The following is a 15,166-nucleotide window of genomic DNA, read 5'->3' as shown; positions in this document are numbered from 1 at the left end:
GCCTACCACCTGTCTTCCTCCGGTGTAATGTCTACTGCATCCGCTCCTGAGCCGTGAGGATGGGAGAAAGTTCTCTCAGGGGAAAATCCCATCCTCCTTCAACCGTCCTGTGCAGAAGGCAGGTGTCTGTGTCCCACATCCTCACACCAAGGAAAAGCTCTCATCTAGACGCCTCCCGCTGGGCCCCATCCTGACCTCTGACCCGGTCACTACCCCGTGTCAGTTCCTCAAAAAGAGATCACTTAGAATACTTAAAAGATAAATAAAATATTTCATTACAAGTGTTAACACGGTTAAGCGCTTTTGCTCGCTTCCCATCTCCTGAATAGGCTTCATTTAAAGGCCCCAGAGGCACCAAGTGACAGTTTTACGCGGGTCATCAGTTCGAAAGCTCTGGAGAGTCTAAGAGAAAACATACAGTAAGTCCCCCACCCCACCCCCGCCGTCATTATATAGAAAAGAGACAGAAAGGAAATCCTCCTCACCCGGGGGCCCCTTTTGTGTTGTTCTGCCAACGCAGCAGCCCTCCCGCTATATAGAGCGCGCGCCGGCCCCACCGCACTGAACTCCATCCCCGCGTCCAGCAGCCATGGGGAAGGTGAGCCCCGCGCCGGCGGGAGGGGCCCGCAGCCCGGCTGGAGGCCAGGCCTCTGAGCCTCTCCTTCCCTTCCTTGCAGATCACCTTCTACGAGGACCGGGGCTTCCAGGGCCGCCACTATGAGTGCAGCAGCGACCACTCCAACCTGCAGCCTTACTTCAGCCGCTGCAACTCCATCCGCGTGGACAGCGGCTGCTGGATGCTCTACGAGCAGCCCAACTTCCAGGGCCCCCAGTACTTCCTGCGGCGCGGTGACTACCCCGACTACCAGCAGTGGATGGGCCTCAACGACTCCATCCGCTCCTGCCGCCTCATCCCCCACGTGAGTCCGGTCCCCCTGGGCCTGCCGTGGCCTCGGGTCACACCGATGCCCCAGAGCTGTGGTCAGAATGTAGGACGGTGGCCTTCCTTTGCTGGTTCTAACCAGGTTCTCTTTTCCTTTATAATATCTCTTAATTGAGAATACAATGCTCTTAATTGAGATTGTACTTTTCTTTGCTAATATTAAACTCACCTCTACTGGGAAAAAGTGGCATGGTATTTGTTCAGAGTGTCTATGCCACAGGTGATGAACTCCTCACACTCCAGTGGTCTTAGGCTAGTCCCTGGGCTATTTCTGTCTTTCCTCACCTGTAAAATGGGGCTACTGGGGCGGCTAATTGGAGAAGGCAATGGCATCCCACTCCAGTACTCTTGCCTGGAAAATCCCATGGATGGAGGAGCCTGGTAGGTTGCAGTCCGTGGGGTCGCTAAGAGTCGGACACGACTGAGCAACTTCCCTTTCACTTTTCATTTTCATGCATTGGAGAAGGAAATGGCAACCCACTCCAGTGTTCTTGCCTGGAGAATCCCGGGGACGGGGGAGCCTGGTTGGCTGCCGTCTATGGGGTCGCACAGAGTAGGACACGACTGAAGTGACTTAGCAGCAGCAGCAGGGCGGCTAATTCATAGAGCTGAGATGAGGTGGATAGGAGATTGCCTGGTACCTGGCAAGCCACCCTTCGCCCTCCAGATATTGACTACTTTGAACAACCAGGGTCTCTCAAGTCCTGCTTTTTGATTCAGCAAAACAACTGACCAGCAATGTGACTCCAGGAGCCCCTGCAAAGCCACTGCTATCCAAATAAAGCCCAAGCAGCCTGGAATTCCACAGTTAGGGACGCTATAATTTGACTATGACAGCGTTCTGTGGAAAATGTACCACTTTGGGTAACTTTGAAAGACCCTCAGAGGATTTAATGCTTTGATAGAACCTAGACTGGCATTAGAAGCCTGGAAATCTCGGCTTCCACCTTCCAGTCCTGACTCTTCTGATTACAGCCTGAAAGCTCTAGTCATTAGTTTCTCATAAAAGCAGACAGAATGGTTGCTCCACGTGTGTCAGGCTGTTGTGAAGATCGAAATTAGGTAACGGACATGTGAACCCTTTGCAAACCATGGAAGATGCCTTATTAGTGGTTTTTTTTATGCCTCAGAATGAATTGTTTATGAGAACCTTTGCTAAGGAGGGTTTGATGGTGGAAGAAGGAAGACTGAATACGTACCTGTCGGGAAGAAACGAGCAGATAAAAGCCAAGTGCTCCAAAGAGACAGACAGGATTCACCCAGGACTAACAGCCTCCCTTCCATTTTCCTAAACGTCTTATAATCTATTGATCTAGACAGGCCTGCCTCATAATTTTGAGCTTCTGTTTTTATCAATAACCTTAAAGTATTTTCCTGGATCATATGTTAGAGCTGAGGACTGAAACCTAACCATTACGGTGGCTCTTGCTTTTTAGGACTTCAGAAAAGCAGGACTCAAAGCAGAAAGGAAGGGATTAGGAGATGTCTGGTCTGAACTGCTACCAATCTATGTCTTACTCTGGGGAAAGCAATTCTGCTTCCTCTCTCCCCAGCCTCTTCTAAAGCTACTGAGATCCAAAATAATGCCTTTTGCCAGGGATATATTTGCCTTTTAATTTTAAAATCTAATTATTTTTATATCCTGCAAGGAGAACTCCAGGCCACTGTAAGTCAATGGTCTTTATAAAGGAGAGAACAAAAATTATATATAAAATTGCTGCTTAAAAATGGTACTAAATAGGTGCTAAATATGGTTCATGTAGGTTGTGGTCCTAGAAAACTCTAGGGAGCACCATGCATATCCTTTTTATTTTGGCCACGCCCCACAGCATGTGGGATATTAGTTCCCCAGCCAGGGACCAAACCCACACCCATTTCATTGGACGGGTGGAGTCTTAACCACTGGACCATCAGGGAAGTCCCACATATCTTTTTTTTTTTTTTTGAATGGCAAACCAGAACAACTTCAGTTATTTTAATAAGTAAAATTTGCAATATAAAATGATGCTAATCTGTGTTCATCTGTGTGAATGGCACTCTCTTCAGTTTTGCAGTGGGCAGTGTACCCAACTGTATACAGTTGACTCTGGTGTTAGCTGTCTTTTTGTCATCTTTGATATAGAAAAAAAGTTCTAAATGCCCATTCCCCCAGGGGTGTGAGTGATTGGTGGCTAAAGACTAGCTTTTCTGACTTTTCCCATCTGCTGATTGCTGAACCCACAGACCAGCTCCCACCGGCTGAGGATCTACGAGCGAGAGGACTATCGAGGCCAGATGGTGGAGATCACGGAGGACTGCTCCTCGCTCCATGAGCGTTTCCACTTCAGTGAGATCCACTCCTTCAATGTGCTGGAGGGCTGGTGGGTCCTCTATGAGATGCCCAACTACCGGGGGCGGCAGTACCTGCTGCGGCCGGGGGATTACAGGCGCTACCACGAATGGGGGGCTGTGGATGCCCGAGTGGGCTCCTTGAGGAGGGCTGTGGATTTCTATTGAAATATTTTTACTCTACCTTTTTCTCTATCTGGAAGCTAATAAAATATTTCCTGTGTGTTTCCTGCAGTTATGTAGACTTCTTTTCCTTTCAGACTCCTTGGGTGGACTCAGCAAAATAAAAGGTAGGAATAATGTGGCTTTTCTTACACGTGTCAATAGAAAGCATGGCTAGCAGTTAGAGAGTCTGGAAAGAATGTCTGGGTCCAAACACTTACTTACATCCTGGCGTGTGAAGTCAAGTGGGCATTAGGAAGCATTCCCATGAACAAAGCTAGTGGAGGTGATGGAATTCCAGCTGAGCCATTTCAAATGCTAAAAGATGGTGCTATTTAAGTGCTGCACTCAATATGCAGGACTGGAAAAGATCAATTTTCATTCCAATCCCAAAGGTAACGCCAAGAATGTTCAAACTACCATACAACTGCATTCATTTCACATGCTAACAAGGTAATGCTCAAAATCCTTCAAGCTAGACTTCAGCAGCATGTGAACCGAGAAATTCCATATATACAAGCAGGATTTAGAAAAGGCAGAGGAACCAGAGATCAAATTACCAACATCCATAGGATCATAGAAAAAGCAAGAGAATCCCAGAAAAACATCTACTTCTGCTTCATTGACTACACTAAATCCTTTGACTGTGTAGATCACAACCAACTGTGGAAAATTCTTAAAGAGATGGGAATACCAGAAGACCTTACCTGCCTCCTGAGAAACCTGTATGCGGGTCCAAAAGCAACAGTTAGAACCAAACATGGAATAACAGACTGGTTCAAAATTGGGAAAGGAGTACGTCAGGGCTGTGTATTGTCACCCTGCTTATTTAACTTCTATACAGAGTTCAGTTCAGTCGCTCAGTCGTGTCCGACTCTTTGCAACCCCATGAATCGCAGCACGCCAGGCCTCCCTGTCCATCACCAACTCCCGGAGTCCACCCAAACCCATGTCCATTGAGTCGGTGATGCCATCCAATCATCTCATCCTCTGTCATCCCCTTCTCCTCCTGCCCTCAATCTTTCCCAGCATCAGGGTCTTTTCAAATGAGTCAGCTCTTCGCATCAGGTGGCCAAAGTATTGGAGTTTCAGCTTCAACATCAGTCCTTCCAATGAACACCCAGGACTGATCTCCTTTAGGATGGACTGGTTTGATCTCCTTGCAGTCCAAGGGACTCTCAAGAGTCTTCTCCAACACCACAGTTCAAAAGCTACATCATGCAAAATGCCAGCCTGGATGAAGCACAAGCTGGAATCAAGATTACTGGCAGAAAGCAAAGAGGAACTAAAGAGCCTCTTGATGAGGGTGAAAGAAGAGAGTGAAAAGCCTCGCTTAAAATTCAGCATTCAAAAAACTGAGATCATGGCATCCAGTCCCATCACTTTGTGGAAATAGATGGGAGAAAAGTGGAAACAGTGGCAGATTTTATTTTCTTGGGCTACACAGCGGACAGTGACTGCAGTCATGAAGTTAAAAGACACTTGCTCCTTGGAAGAAAAGCTATGACCAACCTAGACAGCATATTAAAAAGCAGAGACATTACTTTGCCAACAAAGGTCCATATAGTCAAAGCTATGGATTTTCCAGTAGTAACATATGGATGGGAGAGTAAGGCTATAAAGAAGGCTGATCACTGAAGGACTGATGCTTTCAAATTGTGGTGCTGGAAAAGACTCCTTTGGACAGTAAGAAGTTCAAACCAGTTGATCCTAAAGGAAATCAGTCCTAAGTATTCATTGGAAGGACTGATGCTGCAACTGAAGCTCCAGAACTTTGGCTACCTGATGTGAAGAGCTGACTGATTGGAAATGACCCTGATGCTGGGGAAGATTGAGGGCAGGAGGAGAAGTGGGCAATGGGGTAAGCTAGCACTTTTAGCATTTCTGTGTCTCACTTTTCTAGTTTGTAAGACTGGAAGTAATAATATTTTTCACTTCATAGGAATTAAATGTAGTTTAATGAGTTATTAGTCCTAAATCTCTCACAACGAATGGCATGCACAAGCACTGCAGTCCTTAAATTTCACCTGTGGGGTGGGTCTAGGAATCTGCCTTTTATCAGTTGTCCCAAGTAATTCTATTGCAGGTGATCCTCAACCTATTATTGATACTTTGAAAACACTAATGTACAAGGTCCGGATACCCAATAATAACTAAGGAACACTTACATTATAAGTACTTACTATATAGCAGTTATTTCCCAGGATGAAAGGTGAGGGAGGTAGGGAAGCAAGATGGGGAAGAAAAAGCCAACTCAGCTGGGTCCCTTGAAGTGTCCCAGAGCTTGGATCGTACTTCTGAATTTCTCCCACCTGGAGGCTAAGGATCTGGGGGCTGGTGTTCCCTTTGTCTTTGGTCATGGGGCAAGGGAGCCATAAAACTCTCAGAGCCTTGGGACTCTATGGGATGGTGAAGGGCAATCTTCAGAAGGCATCAGGGCCAGCATTACTTCAAAGCCTGCAGAAGCTGGAAGGTAAGCACACGAGCTGAAAAGAGGGCTGAGGGGATCTGGACAGAGTATACCTTGTTGGTACAGTAGGGACAGTAACAGTGTCTCCCTTGTATGTTGTGAGGTTAAATGATATGATGCCTGTAAACACTTTAGTATAGTGTCTGACACAGAGTAAGTGCTCACCAAGTGTGTGCAATTATCATCATCATCATCATTACCACCACCATCATTAAGTTCTATAGATTTGATAGTGCTCAGTCACTCAGTCGTGTCCAACTCTTTGCAACACTATGGACTGTAGCCCACCCAGCTCCTCTGTCTATGAGATTTCCGAGGCAAGAATACTGGAGTGGGTTGCCATTTCCTTCTCTAGAGGATCTTCCCAACCCAGGGATCAAACCTGTGTCTCCTGCATTAGCAGGCGGGTTCTTTACCACTGTGCTACCTCGGAAACCCTAACGGATGTAAATGTTGTGGGAATGCCGTGAAGTAATCATGTTCCACAGAAAGAAAGAATGACATATACAAGAGGAACAAGGAGGGAATTCAAGTTGACTGAAGCATGAGAGACCCAAAGAAGTAAGAGAGAAAGAAGGTAGTTGGATGGTAAAAGCCAGATCTGGGAGGGAAACAGCATCAATCGTCAGACCTTGGTGGGGACGGGAGTGATATCGTTAGAAGGCTCAGGACCAGCATCTAGAATCTGAACTCCAAATTGAAAATGATTTTAAAAAATAAAAGGAGAGCAATAGAAAAAGCAAAACTATTTCAAATCTACATAAACTAAAATCAGTAAAGGCAGGACTCCCTTGTGGCCCAGTAGTTAAGACTCCGCCTTCCAAAGCAGGGGCCATGGGTTTGATGCCTGGTCAGGGAACTAAGATCCCACATACCAGGGGACAACGAAGCCTGAATGCCACAACAAAAGATGGAAGCAGTGAAGATCCTGCATGCTGCAACTAAGACCTGACGCAGTCAAATAAATAAATAAATGTTTTTTTAAAAGGCAATAAAGGAGAAGTGTTACTACAAAACACTAACCCATAAAAAGGAATGCATCTGACTCAATTCTAATGAGGTGGATGAACCTAAAGTGAATATACAGAGTGAAGCAAGTCAGAAAAAGGAAGATAAATATCATATATTAACACATACATATGGAATCTAGAAAGATGATACTGATTAATCTATCTGGAAGGCAGCAATAGAGATGCAGACATAGAGAACAGATTTGTGGACACCGGAGGGAAGGACAGGGTGGGACGAATTGAGAGAGCAGCGCTGAAACATATGCATTACCATATGCAAAATTAGATAGCCAATGGAAATTTTCTGTATGGTGCAGGGAGCTCAAATCCAGTGATCTCTGACAACAGAGAGGAGTAGGATAGGGTGGAAGTTGGGAGGGTGTGGACATATATAGACCCATAGCTGATTCATGTCGATACATGGCAGAAACCGACACAATACTGTAAAGCAAACCGAAAGGGAAAGTTACTCAGTCGTGTCCAACTCTTTGGGACCCTATGGACTGTAGCCCGCCAGGCTCCCCCATCCCTGGAATTCTTCAGGCAAGAATACTGGAGTGGGTTGCCATTCCTTTCTCCAGGGGATCTTTCCGACCCAGGGATTGAACCCAGTTCTCCTGCACTGCAGGCAGATTCTTTACCCTTTGAGCCACCAGTGAAGCCCACGCACCAGTTAAAAAATATATAAATTAAAATAAAATTTTTAAAAAACCACTAACACTACGGCTTCTTCCACAAGCCATGTGACCCCATTCTCCCCCAAGAGGTCTCAGCTACCCAGCCACTTAGACCTCTGAACCGGAAAAGGTGGTCGTATAAGAATCAACACAAGCTATTAAAAACCTTTCCATGCTCACCGCCACTCTTTCTTTCATTATCTTTCATCGAAACTATTCCAATAACTTAATTTATTAAGTAACTTAAGTTATTTTTACCTCAGCTTTTCCAGCTTTCTTTAAAAAACATTTTTTTCCCTCTGAAAACAAAACTGGAATATCGAATACATTATTTTAAGATAGGGATTGTTTCCGTTAGGATTAATTGCTAAGGTTATTTGAAGAAACTTTAAAAAGAAAGAGGAAGGGAAGAGGAAGCAAGCAGAGAGATGCCAGCGATGAGAGGACTCTGGCTCAGGATGTGGTGTAGCATTTATGGAGGGAAGAAGTGAGATTCTGAAGACAGAAAGAACAAAAATTCTTGCTAGATTCAACATGGAGGTGAGAGAGAAGTTTGGTTTGAGCAACTGGAAGAATGGAGTTGCCTTCAACCCAGACAGGAAGAACTTCAGGGGAGCAGGTCTTTGGAGGAAAATCAGGCATCCCATTTTGGGCAAGACAAGTTTGAGCTGTTAGTGAACATTCAAGTGGAGTCATTAACCAGGTTACTGATTATATTAACCTGGAGTTCAGGAGAGAAGCTGGGCTGGAGATGCACGTTTGCAAGTCATCAGTGGGTAGACAGTACTGAAAGTCATAAACCTGAACAGAATGCCCAAGGGAGTGTGTAGATGCAGAAGGTGAACCCCAGCTTTAAGGGCATGAAGCAAAGAAGAAAGTGTGGGTCAGGGAAAGCTAACTTCTGTAACAAACAGCACCAACAGTTTAGTGACTTACACAATTAAATTTTATCTTTCACTTAAAAAATAATAAATTCTTAAACAATAAAAAGGGTTTTTTGTTTGTTTATTTTAAACATAATGACTTTTTAGCTAGTTCTTCAGACCAGATATATCCAGAAACATTAAAGTCAGTAGGAACAATGCCAACATTTTTAGAGAAATGGAATCCAATTGTTTTATATCACTTTTATCTTTTTGCCCATTATACTAGAAAGCACTACCTACAAGTTCACTGAGGAAATTTAGAAAATCGTAATGAAGACTTAAAAATACCAGGGTGCCTATGCACCCACATTTAGATTTATTAACAGATTAAGGACTTCAATGCTGTAGTAAGTAGAGTTAGGCCTGGTGCACAGCTGCCTAGATTTATTTTCTCTAGGTGACAGCGCCACCCAGTGCTCACTGGAAGGAAGTGATATAGTTCAAAAGCCTTTCCCTGACCTCACAAATTGAGATTGTTTTGCACCTTTTAAATACACTGAGTTAAGCCATGAGGGCAAGGTAAACTTATAACTTAGCTAAAGATCTTATTAAGTGTAAATTGTACTCAAATAGCAGTGTCTGAGAGCTTTGTGACATCGCATAAGCATACGGAGAAGGCAGTGGCACCCCACTCAAGTATTCTTGCCTGGAAAATCCCATGGACGGAGGAACCTCGTAGGCTGCTGTCTATGGGGTCACACAGAGTTGGACACGACTGAAGTGACTTAGTATAGCATAGCATAGCATAAGCATACACTAAGAGAAGGTGGTTTCCTAAGAGAAAACAGGACTGATGGATGATCTGTGTTCCCCTGAGCAGCTGTGGCCCTTCTCAGCAAGAAATCCAGCGCTTGTTTGTGTCTTCTCACAGAGCCTATGTGTACCCCTCCATCTCTCAACATCCAACAGATCCACTTCTAATTTATGAAACTTTGAGTTCATGAGTAACATAGATCTTGTGTGTGTGTGCTCGGTTGTGTCCAATTCTTTGCACCATAGACTGTAGCCCATCAGGTTCCTCTGTCCATGGGGTTTTCCAGGCAATGATACTGGAGCAGGTTGCTGTTTCCTACTCCAGGGGATCTCCCTGGCTCAGAGATCGAACCTGTGTCTCCTGAGCCTTCTGCATTGGCAGGTGAAGTCTTTACTGCTGAGCCACCAGGGAAGCCCAAAATAGATCCTATAGCATTGTTCAAATACTTTCTTCACTTCATCTTCAAGCTCAACACTTGCTCGTTTACAATTTCTGAACCAACTCCTTTACATTTTTTCTCTAGTACCATTGTATATGAATAGTTCTTTCACCAGAGTATTGATTAATCTCTTTTAGAAAAAAGGGGCAGCTATGCCAAATCTCACTGGCTGCCTCTCTGTTTCTCTCTTCCTCTCTTGGTGTCTACAGACATAGACAGTTATTCTTTTTGAAAATATTTGTTTATTTATTTATTTGGCTGCACTGAGTCTTAGTTGTGGCATGTGAGATCTTAGTTCCCTGTTGTTTAGTCACTAAGTCGTGTCCAACTCTTTGCAGCCCAGAGGCTACAGCATGTGAGGTTGCTTCCCTAACCAGGGAAATCACCTGAGCGCCCTACACTGGGAGCTCGGGAGTCTTAGCCACTGGACCACCAGCGAAGCCCCCATATATGGTTATTCTTATCGCACTGGTCTCACTATGTCTCAGATCAGTCTAGGTGTATTCAGAAATAATGAAGAGCTCCTTGTCCAACTCCTCTGCCAATCCTTGCAATTTAAAGCCACTATCTTGGCTCTTTGGAACAACAACCAAGCTTTATGTCTGGAGGCTGTTTTGAGCAGTGTGTTTTTCTTCCAGCCTGAAACCTCCCCATCCCAGCTTGTGCTGGTCTCAAAGCTGGGAATTGGTAACTGTTGATAGAGCTCAAGAATATAGTTCCTGTTCTCATACTCCTTGGGCTTTGTTGAAAGTTCCAGAAAAGCTCCACCAAACATTTCACACGGAAGGGTAAGTGAAAGTCACTCAGTCAAGTTGGACTCTTTGCGACCCAGTGGACTATATAGTCCATGGAATTCTCCAGGCCAGAATACTGGAGTGGGTAGCCTTTCCCTTCTCCAGGAGATCTTCCCAATCTGGAGATTGAACCAGGTCTCCCGCATTGCAGGTGGATTCTTTACTAGCTGAGCCACCAGGGAAGAGGGGGGACACTGCCAATGAGCCCAAATCCTACCGGTTCCACTGCACTCCCGCTTGGAATTGTAACCTCTCCCACTCACTTGGACTCTGTGGCCAAGTGTGGTGTGGCCTGCCTCACCTCCCAGGGTCCTGGCTTGGAAAGTAAGATAAATTCTATTTTACCTCATCATCTTTTCTTTCCTTGAAATCAGACTAGTCCATTCTAAGCTAAATCTTACCAGATTCTTCACCATGGTTTCCATATCCTACAGCTCACTTCTTCTGCATCTTTTATTCTTGAAAACTCTTCCTCTTAATATTTATTTAATCAGGCTCTATTAAAAATGTTTCTTTTCCCCCTTCACCATCCATTATAACCTCCATTCAATACTTCATGGTACACAATTTTCATGGTACGCATTTAAGAAGCAGGAGGTAAAAGAATCTGCCTGCAATACTGAGACCTGGGTTTGATCCCTGGGTTAGGAAGATTCCCTGGAGGAGGGCATGGAAACCCACTCCAGTATTCTTGCCTGGAGCCTGGGGGGCTGTAGTCCATAGGGTCACAAAGAGTCAGACGCGACTGAAGAGACTTAGCACATAACCATCTAGCTGGTTTTCTGATTGAAGTATTGCTTCTGCATTCTCAAGTGCTAGTTTTGGGAATCAAACTTTGATACTAACATTACCATGGACTAGTTGTGAGACATCAAGGAAGCACTTAACTGCTCAGCTGCAGTTTTTACAGCTGCCCAGTGGGGCTAATAATAGTAAAATGCTATAAAATGCCTGATATATAGTAACTCATTAGATGTTAGCTATTATTGTTAATTTTGTTTATCTTTTTATTGTCCTGACTATAGTGTTTTGTACTTGTTGTGGAATTTTAAAAATTATCAAGAAACTCTAAGCTCGGCTAAAAATAATGTATTTATAAGTGTATATAAGGGAGCTATAGTACCTAGAATACAGGAAATAATATATCTAATGTTCTCCAAACTAGTCAAACAAATTCCTCATCTCTAGGCCATACATCATAAAGGTATCTTTACTAAGATGTCACATTTTTTAAAGAGAATACCAGAATTGTGAAGAGTCTAGAGTCTAAAAACCATTTCCTACAAGTGAAGAACCTGGGACTGTTGAACCTGGAGAAGAACTAGTAAGTATTTTCACGTATTTAAAAGGGTCCCATGTGAAAAAATAATCTAGACTAATTTTTTGAGTAGATGGAGGCAGTCTCATAAGACTGAACCCTTAACCCACAGGATCTGATGCTGTCTTCCTCTAGGTGGATAGCGTAACATTGTATTATATTGTGCAACACGCAGTTGGTGTTGCGGAATTGCTTGATGGGGAGGTTGGGGAGGAGGGAGGAAGCTCCATGCATTTGGGGGACCAGAATACAAAGCTTTCAGGGTATTGTGTGTGGTATAAGGGAAAACAATTGTGTTTTCCTTTACATCTAAGAATGCTTCTCCAATAAAAGGAACCAGGGCTCTTAGGAGAAGTGATTGATTCTGAGGCAGGAACAGAGAAAATAAATATGAGTATGGAACATTTTGCGATACTAGAAAATAAGAAAATACTAAAAAATAAATAAATAACAGAGAGAGTCACAGGAGTCACACTGATGGTGATCCTAATGACAAAAGTTGGAACCATTTAAACTGCTACATCTCAGCTTGATTTTGGCTAGTGAAGATTTACTGAAACTGCTACCCTACAGGGAGCTTTTTAACATAACCACATGGTGGGAAGCCGACTTTTCACTGCCCGCTTTCCCCTCAGAGCTCTCAGTTTTAATATCTCCATTAACTCAGAAGCAAACAAAAAAATTCCCCATGAGGTATAACACACATTATTAAAATTTTAGAGATAAGACATAATCGGCACTGTTCAGATAATTTTCCATTGATACTTTATGACACAGGAAATACTGAAATTCCTTAAACATCTGGAGTACGTATCCAGACATGGAAAGCTGACTGGTGTAATTTAACTCCCACATCAGTGAACAGGGATCAAGCAGCTTCTGAAAGGACAACAGTGTCAGAAGACTGTCCTGCTGCTTTGCCAATGTTTCTTTCTGCCATGTAGCCAATAATAATTGACATTTATAGTGTGTCCAGGGTGGCAAGCACAGTACCAGTCACTTCACATCCATTTGCTTGTCCAGTCTTTTTCACAACCACCATATGAGACAGGTATTGGCAGTATCTGCACTTAACAAGGATACAAGTTCAGAGGAGTTAAATGATTCATCTAAGGCCACATACACACAGAAGGAGCAGAGCCAGGATGTGAAGCCAGATTTCTCTGACTCCAGAATCCTCAAAGTTTACCTAACTACCAACAAGCAGTGTGTTATCCTGCACATTCCTCCACACAGGATAAGGTCATGCTTTGACAAAGGAAGGCTGGGGGGAGGGGATAAGAGGGGGCCAGAAATATGTACAGTCAACCCTCAGAATCTGCAGGGAATGGGTTGCAGGAGCCCCCAGGGATACCAAGATGCCCAGATGCTCAAGTCTCTTCTATAAATGGCTGGTAGAGGGATTTCCCTGGCCGTCCTGTGGCTAAGACTCTGAGCTCCCAATACAGGGGGTCCAGGTTCAATCCCTGGTCAGGCAAATAGATCCCACATCCTGCAAGTAAAGATTTTGCATTCTGGAAATAAAGAATGCTGCAACTAAGACCAGATGCAGCCAAATAAACAATTTCTTTTTTAAAGTGACTGGTACAGTTGGCCGACTGCATCCTCCAGTTTGACATCTGAGGATTCAACCAACCATGGGTTGACGCTGGAGGCCCTGGATGGAACCTGTGGATGTAGATGGCCAACTGTATGTTTATCGAAGAAAAAAATCCACCTAGAAGTGGAGTCAAACAGTCCAAACCTGTGTTAGTCTAGGGGCAACTGTACACTATTTCCTGGACATAGTTGAAGGATGTAATCTCATCCAAAATGAGAAGAAAAGGCAGAGGGAGAAACAGGAAAAGCTCCCCACCTAGAGGACTGGAAACAGAGGAAAGAGGGATCTTTGCACCTAAAAAGTGAGAGCTGTTTGGGGACTTTTCAGGCCTGTAACTCTCATGAAACCAGACTGGATGCTCTAACTTCTGTCATTTCAGACAAGTTTGCCAGTGAGACCACGAAGGAGGGTGTGACTGTGGGGTCCCTGCTGCCCACGGACATTCTTGCAACAAATCTGTGGGCTCCATAGTGAAACAGAGCAGGACACTATGGTCCTTGCCCCCAGTGTCCTCAGCCTGCCTTTTGTCTGTGGAAAAACTAGCCAAAGAATAAGTTAGGGACTTCCCTAATAGTCCAGTGGTTAAGACTCCATCCTTCCAATGCAGGGGGCACAGGTTCAATCCTTGGTCAGGGAACTAAGATCCCATATGCTGTGGGTGCAGCAATAAAAAAAAAAAAAGAAAAGAAAAAATTTAATCAGTGAAATGAGAAAATACAGAAACAGGAAATCAGTCCAACAAGACTAAATAATAATAAAGTCAGTAAACACAGTTGAGGATTTTTAGTTCCTCCTCAAAGGCTATAGATAATATTCTGAACCATATTCTGTGAGCTGTCTTAGAGATACTAACACCCTCACCAGGTGGAAGAAGTTATCTGCATGATGACCAGATTGTAGCCATGACACAAACTGCCACAGTTCTGAGAATTAGCCTCCAGGAAATGGGAACAAACTGACTCTGGAACCGAAGATTAATTGTACTTAAAATAATCAAGATAATGCTGGTGAGAATAATGCAGGACCAAATTCAAGATAACTGTCAGAAGTGAACTGTCAGAAACTGTGCTGTTTCTACATGTAGCCCCTTCTCTTCATCTATAAAAGCCCTTGCCCAGTGATTGTCAGTGGTGGTGGAGTCAGTCTTTGGACAGGAATCTAACCCTCCACTCCCGTTCCCGGCTTCAGAAGTAAAGCCAGCTTTCCTTTCCACCAAACTTGCTTCTTTATTGACTTTTGAATGGTGAGCAGCCAAACCCCCACTTCCCATTACAATAGTGGTTTGCCTTCCATGACAATCCTGCCTTTATCTGGGGAGGAATGGGTTTGATAAGCCACCACAGATCTAGGGCACGGTGCCACAAGTCACTGGCAGGTTCTTCTCAGATGATTTGTACAAGTTAAACAAGGGACCGGATGCTGTGATCTTAGTTTTCTGAATGTTGAGTTTTAAGCCAACTTTTTCACTCTCCTCTTTCACTTTCATCAAGAGGCTCTTTACTTCTTCTTCACTTTCCGCCATAAGGGTAGTGTCATCTGCATATCTGAGATTATTGATATTTCTCCCAGCAAACTTGATTCTAGCTTTTGCTTCAAAAGCTGGATTCCAGCCCGGCATTTCTCATGATGTACTCTGCATATAAGTTAAATAAGCAGAGTGACAATGTACAGCCTTGACATACTCCTCTCCCTATTTGGAACCAGTCTGTTGTTCCATGTCCAGTTCTAACTGTTGCTTCTTGACC

At 44.0% G+C, this 15,166-nt stretch overlaps 1 protein-coding gene across 1 annotated transcript; it reads left to right on the top strand.

Annotated features, from left to right (window-relative positions):
- The first annotated feature begins 589 nt into the window (after positions 1 to 589).
- Positions 590 to 3,570, top strand: LOC133235719 (gamma-crystallin F). The gene is made up of 3 exons (XM_061397538.1): positions 590 to 598; positions 678 to 920; positions 3,167 to 3,570. Exons 1-3 carry the CDS (start codon positions 590 to 592, stop codon positions 3,437 to 3,439), a joined length of 525 nt encoding a protein of 174 aa, XP_061253522.1. The 3' UTR covers positions 3,440 to 3,570.
- Positions 3,571 to 15,166: the final 11,596 nt, after the last annotated feature.

The sequence above is a fragment of the Bos javanicus genome, chromosome 2 (assembly GCF_032452875.1).
Source record: "Bos javanicus breed banteng chromosome 2, ARS-OSU_banteng_1.0, whole genome shotgun sequence".
In the NCBI taxonomy this organism is placed as follows: domain Eukaryota; kingdom Metazoa; phylum Chordata; class Mammalia; order Artiodactyla; family Bovidae; genus Bos; species Bos javanicus.
Note: the sequence above shows the minus strand (reverse complement) of the source record. Positions and strands in the feature narration are given on the sequence as shown.